Source organism: Vanessa atalanta, chromosome Z, assembly GCF_905147765.1.
Source record: "Vanessa atalanta chromosome Z, ilVanAtal1.2, whole genome shotgun sequence".
Classification (NCBI taxonomy): Eukaryota; Metazoa; Arthropoda; class Insecta; order Lepidoptera; family Nymphalidae; genus Vanessa; species Vanessa atalanta.
The window spans coordinates 4,278,009-4,295,152 of record NC_061902.1 but is presented as its reverse complement, the minus strand read 5'-3'; the positions used below and the strand labels follow the sequence as shown (position 1 = coordinate 4,295,152).

Below are 17,144 nucleotides of genomic sequence, written 5' to 3'. Positions count from 1 at the left end.
TGTTTCTCAATGAAAAAGTCTAATAGCCCTTGATATAGAGGCATACGATTGAAGTACTTCTTGTGCAATTATAACTAAATACACACAAGCAAATGATACTTATGATTATTTAAATGTTGTCATAAAATATGTCTTTTGTTTTTCAATTAGTTTTTTTTTTTTATTTTTATTTAATAAATGTATAAATATTAATTTGTAAGTAATTAAATATATATCATTTTCAAGTAAATGATTATAAATATATTTCATAAATATAATGTATTCAGAACTTGCAGTTTGTTATTAATGTTATTATAAAATAAAGCAATACAAAATATGTTTGTAATTATTTTTCTATAGATCTGAAACATCTATATCGAAGAATTGAGTTGTAATGGTACTGTAATAATCAACGAAACACGTTTTACTTGCCGTTTATAAAACACGTAATGAATTGTTTACATAAACCACATCGTGTAAATGGGAGGATTCTGTCAATAAGTCTGCGTATGACACGTACCGCATTACTATTTAAGTTAAATGAGGTTACATTGACGTTAGGGCCATTTAAGGGTTCATATAATGACAAAAAATATACATAATTTCTTAATTAAAGCTTTCACATCAAAATAATATTATCAATACAATTTATAATTGTCATCCGATACAACTATGACAGATCTCAGATTTATCAGCAAAATCAGATTAGTTGAAGCAAATATAATATTCAATAGGATGTTTAAGAAAATATTGAATAGAAGATTATTTAAAATATGATGTGGTAATTATTACATACCAATGACATCTCGTAATTCATAGTCATCTTGACTATTGGGCCACGGACATGATGTATTTGCACTGGCCGCCATTTTGCGTGTGAATAAATTTCCGATGTTACCGGCTGTGTTGTTCAAGGAACATGCAGCTCGCACATACGACGACAATGTTGACAATTGACGGTCGCAAGTACCAAAAGATTTCTAAAATATTTAAAAAATAAATAATGTGCTACATATATAAAAGTTTTAAGTAATTAGATTTGGATTATATTATCATATACTTTGCGTTATAAGAACGCCTTCAAAGCCTTTAAATATATTTAGTTAAAACAAATTAATTGTAATTTAATTAATAAACGAAAAATATAAGTCTTACATTCAGAAGGTTTGTTTATTATAAGTCACCTCATATTTATTATAAATAAGATTAAATCGAATATTATAGACGATTAGACAATTTTGTCGCATTTTGTCGTCAGTGTGACGAGTATTGTGTGGTGTCAGCTATAACGTCAATACGAAATGTCGGATTTGCAAATTATTTTTAAATGAGACTAAATGAATCATTATGACAAAGACAGATTACGGATTAATGTATAATATGCAATTTAATAATAATTTGTAATTATTACCTGTCGGAAGATCCCACTGACACCCGGCGGTGTTATTTCAGTTTTTAAATTGCTGAAATATACATAAATTTTATTTATTTATTTATATCTTCATCCATATATATTTGTGAATGGTTAAGGTCGATTAAATAAATATATTAACTAAACACCCTACAAGGAACGTAAATTATAACTATGTGAAAAAATAAAAAGTATCCTCTTGGCGTATTTCTGTATTGTATTCATGGTAAAATAATAATACAGTTATGTATAACTTTTTCATTTAAGAAGCAAATAAAGTTAAGATTCTGACAATCAATTAAATATTGTAAAATGCCGACAGTGCACACGTTACGAATATTCAATCCATTTCATATATTTCCGTCATAATACAAGGTGCATAAGTTGAAAAACGCGGGCGATTTGCTGTGTATTAAAAATCTTTTGGGGTTTCTTTCGGTTTGGAGATCGCCCTAGCACTGCTTGCAAACGGACGCTTGTTGTGCTTATAAAAGCGCTCTATCGAATCACACCTTATAAATTTTAATTCAAATAACCTTTAATTAATTTAACATAAACAGTAATTATTCCTTTTTAGGTATTTTTGAATAAAATGCACATTTTCTTAAACAAATTGTGTAACGATTACTTACTGCTTTTTATCCTATTTTAATTCACGGAATTAAATTGCTAACAGTGTTTTTGTTTGAAAACCGGTAGTAGCTTAACTTTGAAATAGTATATTTAAATGTTTGTCTTCGCCAAAAACAATTAGTTGCTTTCTGACGAACCACAAAATAAGCAAACAGAGATATAACCTTAAACATTTATATTTAATACACATACAACTTTAAGTTCGACATTCGACTATGTATCTAACTCCTTTGGACTCTTAATAAAAATATGTAGGCACTTACACCAGGCAACCGAATCGATTTATACGTTTGCTTCCACTCGTGTATTAAATAAATCTAAATAAGACCGTGGCTTATTGGTATGGATACTTTAGAACAAAACAGCATAATATATACCTACGTATTAAAAACAATAACATTTCCATGTAATTTGAAATTTGATTGTTATAGAGTTGCATTAATTTTGCAAACAATTTTGCGTCTTAATCGTTATTCTGCCTTTTCAGTTATAAAACAAACTACCTTAATACTAAAAGAAATGTTTGATGTCTGGGAGTTCAATTCTATATTAATACTAATTGTTGTTAGCGGCTTCGCTCGCGTTTTAGGGGTTGGTCGTCAGGTAGACAGACAAACAAGCTCACTTTCGATTTTTTACTATTAGTATAAATTATTATATATAACATTTTAAATTAACATGGTTATTTTTATTACTAACAGTATTTAAAACGGGATATTTCAACATTATCTACGAGAGTCTCGTGAACAAGACATTCGTCGATAATGTCGAAATATCGAGCTCCACCAAATAAAAATAAAAAACATGGTAAATATCCCGTTTTAAATACTGTTAGTAAATTATTATAGTTTTCTGGTTATGTAGCTTCTAATAAGTCTACCTAATCTACGCTAAAATTGAAAAAATTGGTAAGAGAACCAGTGAGACAGCGCCGCAGCTGCACTGTTATCATTAACTCTGAGTTACACAACAGAGCAAGAAAGCTCTATTGGTAACGGTACCTACTTTATTATTGATATTATGGCTTTTTTATCAATGGTAAGAATATATGCGCGGGCTTCACATAATCCGAATAGTCATTGTCGGTCTATTTACTTTGCCATAACTAACGAACGTAAGTACTTTAACAATAACGTCAAAATTAAAAAAAAAAGAAAAGACAAATGATGTCATGTGGGGTCACCTTTAACCATTTTTCTGTTGCAATAATATTTTAATAAATAAAACGATTTAAAGTTTTTTAATTAGCGTTCTCACTCATATTCATAATTGTTCTAATCATATTCTAAAAAGTTGGAAATAAAATTATTGTTATTAAAACAAGAAGACAATGCTTAAAATTTACATTACATCTCATCATCTTATTTTACCAAAAAGTAATGTTTTTATGTGGTAAAGGTTTAAGACCAATTCTAGTTGACATAACGGATAGGGGGGGGGGGGCACAGGCGTGGATTGCTTAGGTCATCAAGTATTCTTAATCCGTTACTGCACGTGTCTTATGATAATCAGCCGCATGTGTATCGACCCTTATTGGAACAGCGTCGTTGAATAGGCTCCAGATTTTTTCCTCAATAGGAGAGTCTTCCTTAGCAATGGGACATTTTACAAGCTGTCAATTTCGTACATTAAATAAGTATGGATACAACTGTTTGTGCATATTATACTGATATTTGTGAACAAATCAGGAATATGTAGTAAATAATACTTGTTGCTTTCATTACTTAAAAAGAGATGATAGTATATTTAATCCTTCCTTTCTCATTTTGTAAACGTATACCAAATCGGCACTGAAAACACAGAAACACAGTTATTGTTCATGGTAGATGTCAACTTCGGAACAGTAGACAAGTTATTTGTTTTGGATTTATATTAAACAATTAAGGTTGGTAATTAGAGAAACTTTAACACCCACACGTGTCAGCATTGTTTTATGATGAAATAATATCAATATATAATTTCATAATAAAATAACATAGGTATGTAATTCGAGATGAAACCCGTTTCGAGTCGTTGGCTAATCGTCTTCAGTACGAATTATCTACGTAAGTATATAAGTGAATGTCGTGATCGTCCATATATGTATATGGATAATCACTTATAGATAATAAATCTGATATTGTAACAGTTAATATGCAGCGACCTTTGTCACCGCGTATCAAGTCGCGCAAAGAATATTAGTTGAATTTAATATAAGTCTATTGGCGCACCTCGAGAGTCGGGATGAGACAAACACGTATGCCGTTATGACGCTCTCTTAATATGACATCCCACTTTCCGGCGCCTGTCTCTACTCCCTTATATGTTCGTGGCGCGTATAGTATATAGGTTATACATACAATATATTATTATAATATTCACAAAAAATAATATATTTTTTTATAAAAAATATAAAATGAGTGTATTTATTATATAAAACAATTAAGTTTTATGTATTGCATATTTTTATTTATTTAACTCTATATACTTATTTATTGATTTTTAGTTATTTTTTATTAAATGTTTTTACAATATAAATATATTATCCTGTCGATATTATAAATGTCGCCTGACGTCCACTGACACTAATATAATTTATATTTCTGTGGTAACAAAAAATATTGAAACTTAAACAAATAATGATTGCATGTTTTTTATAGGTAACACAATCACAAATACAAAATAATCCCCGGAAAGATGTACTGACTTTGCGAAGGCGGAAATAGGCGATTTACATTTACCCTTACTCCTCGTGTTTACACAATGATAATAAATATTTATTTTGAAAAAAAATATATTTTATAGTCAACATACATCATATTGTTGTAAATATATTGGGTCTACTTTATTATAAACATTCCCAAGAGAGTTTCGAGCTCTAAGATAATAAATAGATCTGACAGCTTTTTTGCAAAAAACCGTTCCAATATCTTTAGTGTTACTCAAGAAAATGCCTTAAGAAAATAACCAATTAGTCTAATCCAGTGGTACCAATCAGGTAGCGTACCCGGTTAAAAATGTGGAGTCTTTAATGTCGTAGAAGGATAATGTTCATAGGAATTTCAATCAATGGGTGTTCCACTTAAATTGAGCATAAAGTGATTCCTAAAAATTGTAGTATCGGTTATATTTAGGTCACGATATATTTTCACCAATTACTCAAAATCGATCTTGGCAATTTGGATTATATTAATGTCTCTATTGATGTAGCCCTCAGCGAATAAACCTATCCCGTTCTTAAAACTTATAATTATATTTACTAGCCTACTTATTACTACTACTTTATATTTAATAAAACAAATGAGAAAGGCTCTTAGTTAGAAAATATTAAGGGGGTATATATATTTTATATCGTTTATTTTTATTCGAAATAAGAATAATAAATTTATTGCGCAACATAGATCAAAATTTGACTAATACTTATAAATTGAAATTTGGGTTATTTGAACCGTCAAGGTCAAAACTTTACTGTTCTGACTTTATTTACAGCTCGTGTGAGCTAAAAACCCGCTAGCTTAGAAGTAATAAGCGGAGATATAGTCAAGAACAGGAAGTGAATTTGTTTTATACTTTTTATAGACTCATTACATTAGTCTACATTTCAATCATTTAAGCTAAACGTAGACAGAATAAAATAAAATAAATTTGAGCATTAATTATAAATAAACAATAAGCTTCTCTTTTATGTTTTGCTACAGATATCCTGTTAATAAATTTGATTCAAGATATTAAAAAAAATCTTGAACATTCAAGAAAATACATTGTTTTCTTTCATTAACTAAAAGGCTACGTCAATAATCATCAAAGTATTAAAGAATATCAAATAACCATTTTATTTTACGAGACTTAATATAAGCTTGAATTAACATCATAACTAATTTTAACAATTGGTTACTATTCGTTTATATTAATGGTCGAATTTACCTATTTTGGTTATTACTGAGAGCCGAGATAACGCTTAGATTATCTCGCTTTGTTAATCTGGCGACCAATAATTATAATTAATGAAAACACTTCTTTTGTCTTGTTATGGACATACCGATACAGAAATATTTTTATTTACATCGAGTTCGACACTCAATAATAACAATAAAATAATATGATTAATTTATAAGAACATATATGTAGGTACCATGATCGCGAGATCTCCCAAAATATTGGTCGTATTGACTTCAAATCTAGTATAGTTAGCGATTATTCCTTTCGCAACAAAAACGCTCATTAAGAAAGGATTTTTGGAAATATCATTTTCAAGTGAATAAATTAGATAAATTGGATTACATTTGTAAAAACTTCGTACGAAGTTGGTAGAAGCAACTAGTAAAATGTACAATGACCTTAGTGAAACAATTAAAAAAACACAGTCGTTTAGTGTACGAAATATTTGTTACTTACGATTATACGAAAAAAATTTGTAAATTATTTTTTCTATGGAACATTCTGAAATTTTGATACTTAGCTAAATGTAGGAAAAATATGCATTATGACATACCACTTCATAGTTCAAAAATATTATGTCACTAAATGCACAATAATATACTAGTAATAAATTATATTTTCACTATACACTAAAGCTTAGTGCTACATTTGATTGAAAACATTTCACTACGATTTTCTTTAAAATCTATTAATTACAATGAAATAGAAATAACAAATTTGAATATCACCTTAAAATGTTACAGCCTACTTCTATTATTATGTACTCAAACTTCGTTATTATAAAGGTATTGTATTAAACCATGTCAATTAATTTAGCAAAAGTTTTTACTGATTTTTTTTTACATACAACATTTCATATTTTTGCTAAATGGCATATCCCTATAAATTTAATCGTACGGATTAACACCGGATTTTATGGAAACACCTCCACAATTCAAAATTATTAAGATAAGTAAAGATATAAAAAGAGCGCGGATCATAATTTCGTTCATAAATAACCATAACATCGGTCAGTGGTGTCATTTCTCAGCCGAAAAAGATGCCTTCAGTCAATTCTTTACTAAAGGTAAGCACTGTGATGCTATTAGTAAGTATTAGTGATCGATGAAACGTAAACGTTTTTATTTATTTTTTAGTTGGCAACACTATTATTTTAACATTTTAAATACTACGTAAATCTTGTATGTGTTATATTTATAAATACAGGGAAAGAAAAAAACTCTTAAAATAATGCTTCAAATGTAAATTTAAGATTATTTAAGAAGCGAATATCTTCTGAAAAATTCTTCTGAATAAGACAAATCGCATTCACTGACATACAGAAGCGTTTAAAGAATAACAATTTTTCATTCCATATTAAAGGCTAGCCTTCTATATAAGACCACGAGGAAATGATTCCAATTAGATTCTCACGATACTTATCGTAGTCATCCAAGTTTTACCACACTACTTATATACAATTTAAATATGGTAAAGCAAAAGTAGTTCGTTCATTTCTGACTGACTAACTTTTCCTATATTTTAGCTTGTCTTCGTTTACTATATTGCATTCTTAGCGAATGATGTACTTGAAATCATTCGATTTAACATTATAAAAACCTATTTCTACTTCCTACAAAATTAGCTGGGTAATTAAGTCGCGCCATTTAAAATGTTTCATCGCCACGTAAAGTGATATTGCATCGCTATTTTATACAGATAATTATTTAATGAAAAGCTACTCTTTTTCTATTTTATTGAGAAATACTGGCAAGAAAATCAATAGTTCCTTAACGCCATCATAGAACTTACACTAGGAAATAAAAACTGACTGCATTCTTCCGAATGTGGAAATGTAATTAGAAAAAATATATAAATATATTTACCAATTTTTGTCCCTTTTGCCTTTAAACGGGCTTCCCATGTCCACGACTGGGTCCATTTTGAAAAACCCTCGATTTTTCCGACGAACTTCCATTTTCATGTTTCAAAACGGTAGTGCGTCAATATCGATTTGTATTATAAGCTTGTATCTGAAAATGTAAATATTAATACTCATGTCAGAGATTTTTATGTACTTTTACGAAAAAATATATCTACGTTTTTTTAACAAATAAAGCAAAAAACATAATTTATTATTTCAGAATAATAAATAATATCAATTCAAATTAGTAAAATGTCTTTGAATAAAAAATAAGTGAATCATATTTTTGATCTCATTTTCTCGGTTTAAGCTGCCGTATACAGTGTAGTGGAATATACTAACACAATAATTAATTTATAGAAAGTATAACTTTTAAATTAAATTCAGAGTAAAGTAAACATTTTATAAAAGTATACTTTGTCTTCTACAAATTTTGAAATTATCAATGAGAATCTCATCCTTTCACACCCACGACAACAAATTGTATCAATGCAATATATTTAATTAAAATTCATCCGTTTACATTTACCAACACCCACACACATTACGTTGGTGTTGGTGTCAAATGAGTCCACTTAAAAACTTTTTCAAAATAATCAACGGTATTACAGTTGAGATCTATCGTGGCATTGTATATTATTAAAGTTATTAAGGAACATTTTTTTTTATAATTAGGTAGGTGCATAGTAAGAGATCGCAACTGCTCATAGAAATTGGCGATATACGAAATATTTACCATTATTTATATCGTCAATGGGCTAATAACCTTGCGAACTAAGAAAGTAATCCCTTCCGGAACATAACAATAGTAAGCAGTACTATTTAGCTGTAGAATTAGTTATAATGTGGTGGTACCTACCCAAACAAGCTTGCACAAAGCCCTTGTTCCCCAACTGTTTTTATGGCAAGTATTATTAGTATTCGTTATTACAATAAATATGAACTAAACTAATCAGTGAACAGTACGTATTTTTGCTATTTAATTTTCATAGTCTTAAATATTCACGAGAGATTATATTTTCTTTATAAAAAAACATTTGACAATGACCCACATTACCATAAGACGTTTTTAAAGCGTCAGAAACCTATATAAGAAAATTGTAGGTAGTTTGACAATTATCAATTGATTTCCTCACCGCTTCAATGCTGTCACACTTATATCCAAATCCAATGTTATAGGCAATTTGTAATTGTAATGCATTTTAACGTAGCACATTAGACAGTAATCGTTGTAAAGTTCAAATGACCTTTGAATTGGTCACAATAACAATTTAACACTGAAGGGGTCCCGACTTCGTACGTGTGTCATTACAACAAACTTCAACTAAGTATGTTGAGTAACCCACGGGCCAGAGTTGAGACCGCAGAGTTGGTCAACATTTTCAAATTATCATGATTTGCCACAAATAAGTACAAATATGATAGAAAATATTACGTTAAGATAATGGAAATGTCTTATGCCTATGTTACGTAAAATAATATTTTAATAAAATATACCATTGCATGATACTAATAAAGAGCTATTTTACTATTTTATTATTATATACTTTTTATTGTTGGCAACAATAACATAGAATAAAATAACAAATAAAATAAAATCGGTGCCCAATTTATGACAAGGTTTCGATAAAAAATATTATGAAACAAAATAATTTTATGAAAACATTTTATATTTTGTCAACGAAGTTTATTCTCATATGTCGTCAATGAGAGAAAAGAATAATAAGTAGGTACCTTGTATGGAAGCGTAACGAAATTGTTCAGAACGGAACGAACGCATACTATCGCGCTGAAACATACAACGAAGTAATTTTTAACATTGTAAAAATTACCAAAAAGTATTTATTAGTTGCTTACGTATTAACTATTAATAAACCTAAATTTTGTGTCACATCTCAAAATAAATTTCATATAAAATAATTACTACGGTAAATTATAATGGCATTTGTATTTTTTATACATCTTATTAACAAATAAAACAAATATTCATTTTCTGAAAATATGTGAATAAAGTATTTGGTAATTTTTCAGAATTTCAACTATAGCTAAATGTTTAGCTTTATGATAGTAGTATTAAAGAAGTATTTAAAGGATCTCACACATAAATGTTTCCTAGACCTGGTATCCTGCTCGCTGCAGAACCGACGATGTCCGCCGATGCCAATCAAAGCGCAGGCCAATCGCGACTAATCAACTGAACGAGACGATCTCGTGGCTACATGCGTCATATCTTTCTTTATATACAATGTTTTGAATACTCACATTTCTTTTTTAATTAGCACGATATCAAATCCAATCATATAACTAATTTTTACCCTTTGCTATTCTGAAGTTATTAATTTTGAAATTCTATTTTTGCCATATCTGTATGTTTTTAGATTAGTCCTTTATGTTTAGAAGAAAATCTGTGTATCTTTTTGTATAATATATTCGTTATTTAAAATCAAAAAGGGGACATTAATAAATTTTCAACGAATTTTGAGACAACAGTTTTAATCAATAGTATATGTTATAAATTCTCTTGTCTTTTGAAAATTTTCTTATACCATGCATACGTATATTCATTCAATGTTAAATATTTAAACAGCAAGCTTGAAATTTTGAATTGATATGTCTCATATATATGCGACTATGAAAACTTTTCTGGATAAGGATTTCAAAAACAATTTTTAAATTACTATATACAAAAACATAGATGCAGTAAATCAAAATAGCTTAAGGCATGCTTATAAAATCCACAATTATACTTAAAAAAATTCAGACGGACAATTTAAAATATAATTAATCAAAAAATATATATTTTCTAGGTTTCAATGATATTTCGGCGAAAATATTATTTTCAAACAATTAGTTCTTATAAAGTTATACTTGCTTGAAGAATAATAAATAAAAATGCATCATCTTATGATAGTATTTATTTATAATGTACTCCAAAATTTACCGCAATACTTAAAGAATGATATGCCGCAGCCGGAGCACATAATTTCGTATTGCGTATTAAAATTAAAATGGTTAATTATTTTTTCTGGCTAGGTCCAACACAATTTCTCTACGATATGCCTAGATAGGCATATTGACATAACAAACATTAAAGTCTGCGTATGCCAACATCGTTGCGCTGCTTAACTAGTAAATTAGGACATTGCTTTGAATTTGTAAAAAAATAATAGCACTCCTGTACTATACGAATAATAATTCAGTTCTACCAAGTGTGCACATCATATACCTTTTAAATGTCATGAAAATACTTAAAAAATACTTCCAAAGACTCTCCTTCGTAGTTTTCGGGTAGAATCCTAAACTTCACCGTCAATTTGGACATAAGGAAACAATTTAACCCTTTTTTATTTCTACACGTAAAGCTATAGCTAAAAATCGCAGCGAAGTGGAACTTTAATTAACGGGACTTAATCGATACGTGTTAATCTAAATTTTAATCTTCATCGTTATGAAAGGTCATCTATATCGAAATTCTCATGTTAAAGCAAGCATATTCCGATTCCTCTTTTCTAACTTAAATCAATTGTTAGTAGTTGTAAAATATGTCACGCGTCCCGTTCCTTCCGATACACGTAGGTTATTCTAAATTGGAAGACATAAGAATCATCGTGGGATGCGCAGTTACGACCAATCTATAATTGTAGGAAACCTATGCAACTTCGAGCTGCTAGGAGCTAAACAATAACGTAACGATATTTTTATGTTATATATAATAAAGCACAATTATGTGTGTACACAGTTTTTAAGATAGATTTAATAGAGCTGAAGAGACTAATGTTTTTTTTAAAGTGTGCTAATACTAAGTCGGGTTTTACTGTTTATAGGTTTCTTTAACACGTACACACTACGGTATATGACGAGCAGGAACGTCTAGCGTAAACCTAAAACCGCCCTGCGCAACCAGTTCATAATTAACGTTGCTGAAAATTCGTATATCTTATTTTTAAGTATAATATGTAATATGTGGTGAGCTAGTCCAAGTGTGACATCACTTTTGCGCAAGCATGCATCCAGTTATCAATTACAGTTCATTATTATTTTGAAATCTGATCACCGCCGTCCTCTCATCGTGTGATTCGTTTAGTATTTATGAAATTGAAACTATTTTTCTTATCCATTTAATAATAACAGTTTCCATACGTGTTCTATCGTGTATCTTATTTAACAATACTTTGGTCGTTGTCATCGTAATTCGAACCTGTTAGGGTTATGTATAAACAATTGTAATATCCCTCTTGAACTCATCAATATATTATTATAAATGTTCTCGACTTCAATGAATACAATTTTAAAATGACTGTCGACTAAAATCGGTGGATCTCAAAAGATGAAATTATGTACAGGAACGGATCCTGGATATGGATGGTAAGTGAGCACTGAGAAGAGATTTTTCAATATTTATCAGTTTAACAAGTTTTCAAAAAAAAATGTCAAACAACTGTCCTTATCGCCTTAACAGAAGCCTAAATAGCGATTTTCATACAATTACAAACGTTAATCCCCTTAGAAGATAATTTTTGAAAAATCTCTTCTTCGAACTTCCGTAGAAATTCCACGCTTTTGGGTGATAATATTTCAAAAACAATGTTAAACAATTTTGTATGACTGTTGTCATTATTGCTGAAATATGGAAATCGATGTCATTTTGCACGTTAAAAACATCCGTTACAGCCCTTTTGAATAGAAGAAGAAAAGCGTGAAATTCCTACGGAAGTTCTTCATTTTTTATATATAAGCTTATTATTAGTTAGGGACAGTTGGTACACGGAAATTAGTATTTATGCTTCTCTTTTAAGTAAAATATATTTATGACAGCGTCTTTAGAGAATCATTGCCAAGAGGTAAAACAAGAGGAACGTGAGTATAGATGCTAATATTGACGTTAAGGTGATATCAGACGGTTCATTCGAGTGAATGTTTTTTTGAGTGAATGATAATTAATAACATAATTAACATAATTATTTTTTCTTTTATTCCATGTTCACACGGCTTAGCTGGAATGACGTTAAAAAGAATCCGTAGTTTCTTTCAATATGGCGTCGAATGAAGTCTATCTCTTGGAATAAGTTTAATTTGTGATCATTTGATCAAGGAGCTAAAAAAAAAAATTAAGAAAAATGCGATCGAGACAAAATGGCCAAATCCGAGTGAACGTTTACTTTGTGTTCAGACTGTTCATTTTTCGTTCATTCGGAGTGGGAATGAAAGATGCCGAATGAACCGATCCAACTTCGTTGGATCGGTTCACTAATGAATTAATTCGGCACTTTGTTTTTAGACGTTTCACTTTGAGTGAAAGATGCAAAATGAAACACGAAAATGAACAAAAAATGAACCGTCTGATTCCACCTTTAGTATAGGTGTCACTTATCAAATCAAATCGTTGAATTTAATTTTGAGGCTGAAATTAATACATCTAAATATTCTTATTGAATAATATTTTTAATGTATAATTATTACTAAATATTAAATAAATATATCATTAATGCAAAGAATATAAATCTTTGTGATTTTACAATTTAGTTATGTATTAGTTAGTATACAATGTAAATAATTTCCATATAAGATCAGTTTTCAATCTTAATTAAACTGTGGAACGGAATTTGAATGCGTTCGTTATAACTTCATAGTATGTACTTTAATCTTAATTACAATGGTAATAAATTTTAACTAAAAACTGCTATTCTTATTAGGTACTATTAATATGGATTTGTCTGGTGACCACGCTGTCAGCGTCTCGGGAGGACGCTGCCCAGGACTTTATCGAACACGTCTTGAAGATACCTAATCCTGACAGAGTTCTCAACTCAGTGCTCGGAAGACTAGAGAGGAACAGACAAGGGCTCTTGGAAAGGGCGAAGCCTCGGTTCGCTGATGATGCGGATTGTGAAGACCCAGAGGTAAGTAATTTTATTCAAAAAATTCAGAATATGAACTAATCATGGACTTTTTTTTGTGATTTACATCCCACGTTTGGTGATAGGTAAGTGAATCTCATTACTTATTTATTTAAAACAAGTAAACGCACTGGCAAATCGGCTACTAATAGTAGGAGGTCACGACCGACCATAGACATCGGCACTTTACAAATTTCCTTATACCACCAATGTGCCAACCACCTTGGTACCAACTAAGATGATATCTATTATGCCTGTACTGCCAAACCCGCATAAAACAAAAGTGTTGTTGTTTGCCGGTGGAATAGGTTATGGGAGGTGTGGTACATATCCAGATAGGCTTGCATAAAGTGCTACCACCAAGTAATTAATATAATTAATTATATTTATATTTCAGACAATAAGCGTAAGGCTTTATTACACTTGACCATTACTCTGTAGTTTGTCAGTTATACAGGGTTATTGGTAATTCGACGTATTCCGGTTAGGATGTAATAGGTGTGATTATTTGCGATAATTTTAAACCCTATATGCATTGTGCAAAAGTAAACCATTTTTGAGTTATCATGTTTTTTAAATTTATTCAAAATAAGTAAAAAATTCAACTTCAAAAAGTATCAATTAAAATCTATTTACACAAAAATGACTTAAAAACAATATAAAACTTGTTCCGCAGAATATTTTAAAAACATAAATACGTCGATTTAACAATAAAGCTGTATATGAATAAAGTTTTAATTAATTTTGTTTGGTTGTTTTGCAGAATCTTCCAGAATATACTGAGTCTTTGCAAGATTCTGTAGAAAGAGGTTTGAGGCATTTAGGTTCACAAGTAAGTAAAATTCTTTACCTTTTTTATTTTTCTAGAAATAAGATATCGAATAAATATTTATACGGTTACGGTATAAATATACCATTGTAACATAATATATTTTACAACTTACCAACAAACCGTAAATATTCCACTGCGGGCTAGAGCCTCGTCCCTAAAGATTTTATAGCTTGGAGCTTATTCCTCCACGCTGTTCCTATACGGGCTATTGATTCTCATGTGAAATATCATCATCTGATTTAACATGCACGTTTCCTCACAGTGAATGATGGCAAAATATAAAGTACGTGTAATTCAGTAGTCACGTGATACATATTCTATCTATTCGGATATCGGTTTTAAATATTACTAATATGTTTCTCAGTAAAAGTAGCCAGTAGGCTATTGAGAAATATAAAGTTATAAATCTAGAAGGTACAAGAAAAAATAATCTTCCTATTTAATGCATTAAGATCTCGGTTGCTCTATAATTTCATAACACGTTATAATACACTTCGTTGTACGAGTATTTTGTAAGGTCTCCTTTGTTGTTGCACGGAATAACAGTTCATGGCTATCTGAGGATTCTGAACTACGTATTATCCAACCGATATTGCTTTACATAATTTATTCAAAATAATATTACATTATTCGTGCATTTTCAAAATACCTATATTTATTATATACAGACTATATGTTTAAAGCACAATCATCGGTTGATAAAAAATCCACAGACTTATACAATACAGAGGGGTAATACTTAAAAGAAAATTAAAGACAATTCACTGTCACGATTAATAAAAAATAGATGTTAGTGTCAATAATCTTATTTACAGTAATATATTATATATATAATAAATACTAAATAGTATATTTTCAAGACAGATCTAGTCTAGGCACTATTCAATCGTACGCTGTCTTATTGTAACACTGAAACATCGCTTGAAGCAAAACCATCACGCTGATCTATCCTAGAGTTAATCTATAAAAAGTCGAAGCGAAGATAGGACGATATGACGGCTTGTATATAAATTAAGCCGTTACTAAACGACCGAAAATGCTAGATGCATTTTCGGTCGTATGGTAGCTGACGTGAAAATAATTATTATTGATCTGAGTGATATACTCAGTAAATAAGATTAACTTAAAACTCAATCTTTATTCTCTCTCTCAAATACTGATAAAATATAAATTAAGCAAGCAAAATAAGCAAATCGCGCCGCTTTGTGTATATATTAAAAACAGACAAGCAATAATCTGTTTCAGAAACATTATCCAATATGCCACTTGGAAAGAAAGATTCACAGATTGAACACTAATGAATATGAGTACAGGCCCGCGTATTACGAAGAGGTCCGTTGTACCATGACCCCCGGTGATGATGTTGGCGTCACGAACGAGGTAAACGACTTATTATTGCGCAACTTTAGAATCATGGCAACGCGGTTAAAAATGTTTGAAAATTTCCGTTCTTTTTTTAATGAATGTTGCCATCATTTTAATATTACATATATATTGTTTATATTAATTTAATCTATCAATTTAAAAAGTTAATTCGCCTTTCATATTACTTCAAATTAATTATTTTTTTATGAATTTAATATACTTACATTTTGAAAAATATTAAGAAATCTTTTTAGTCTAAATTATAAAATTTAAAAAAAGAAAACGTGTGTTGTTATGCCTTGATTATGTCGCAATTTCCATACTTAGGTTACTTTTTTGTAATCACTTAGTTTCTCTCCTATCCGTTTTGTTAGAACATAGAATGTACATTTCGACATACACACAGTTTGACAATACTCGTGAAATATGTAATTATTTAAAACTCAAAAGTCACTATGAATCATATTATTTTTTAATTTTTTTTTAAAGAATCAGTTAAAGGCTTTTCGATATGGAATCGAAAAATGGACATTGAATGCTTTTCTTTAAAATATTATAAATTTCATTGAGTAGCAACGGTCAGTATAAACAAAATTTCGTGTCTAATATTAAAATAAATGTATGTATGTTAGGTATGTTCGAGCCTCGGATTTTCATGCGTTCAATGGAACAAGACAATACATTTGACAAGAAGGCGATATTCAAGGTGAGAGACATCTAGAAATATTCATATCGAAAAGAAGGTTATACATGTACCTACATTAAAATGATTATATTTTTAATTTAAAATTAGAATAAACTTAATAAAGGAACTGTTTGATTTATAATTTATATGCAATTTTTTTTTTTTCGCATTTTTTTGACACCAAATAAGTTAATAAAATACAATAATAATAATTAATTACTAAATTACAGCCTTCGCACAAATACACATCAGACACAAGAAGTAGTTTTCTAATAAATTTTATTTTATTTACAATTTTATATATGTATAATAAGAATATTTTGTGTAAGTAATAATATTCTTTTATATAATCTCAACAGCGACTGTTGGGAAACTAAGACTATGGTGATACCAGCGGGATGCGAGTGCATGTGGCCAGTACACAGATTGGGACAGCTAACATTACACGTCTAAGGATACTGGAAATTCAAAATAATTATCTTAGCATTTATTTTATTCTATAACAATGTGATAAAAATTAC

At 29.6% G+C, this 17,144-nt stretch overlaps 2 protein-coding genes across 5 annotated transcripts in view; one reads left to right on the top strand and one right to left on the bottom strand.

The window, feature by feature from the left end:
- Nucleotides 1-9,973, bottom strand: part of LOC125075765 (serine/threonine-protein kinase OSR1-like) — a 28,530-nt gene extending 18,557 nt beyond the window's left edge. The window contains exons 1-4 of one of the 4 annotated variants that reach the window (XM_047687493.1): nucleotides 9,944-9,973; nucleotides 7,807-7,953; nucleotides 1,391-1,442; nucleotides 776-959 (exon numbers count right to left, since the gene is read on the bottom strand). In XM_047687493.1, coding sequence (XP_047543449.1) covers nucleotides 776-959; nucleotides 1,391-1,442; nucleotides 7,807-7,904 — 334 coding nt within the window. In that variant the 5' untranslated portion in view covers nucleotides 7,905-7,953; nucleotides 9,944-9,973. Of the gene's footprint in view, nucleotides 1-775; nucleotides 960-1,390; nucleotides 1,443-2,286; nucleotides 2,350-7,806; nucleotides 7,954-8,703; nucleotides 8,738-8,980; nucleotides 9,163-9,943 lie in introns of those variants that run through there. The other 3 variants (XM_047687492.1, XM_047687494.1, XM_047687495.1) reach the window with 3 other exon arrangements.
- On the top strand, nucleotides 6,975-17,144 carry LOC125075766. Its single transcript, XM_047687496.1, has 6 exons — nucleotides 6,975-7,007; nucleotides 13,538-13,744; nucleotides 14,505-14,573; nucleotides 15,819-15,953; nucleotides 16,571-16,644; nucleotides 16,983-17,144. The coding sequence occupies exons 1-6, from the start codon at nucleotides 6,981-6,983 to the stop codon at nucleotides 17,074-17,076; spliced, it is 606 nt and encodes a 201-aa protein (XP_047543452.1). The 5' UTR covers nucleotides 6,975-6,980; the 3' UTR covers nucleotides 17,077-17,144.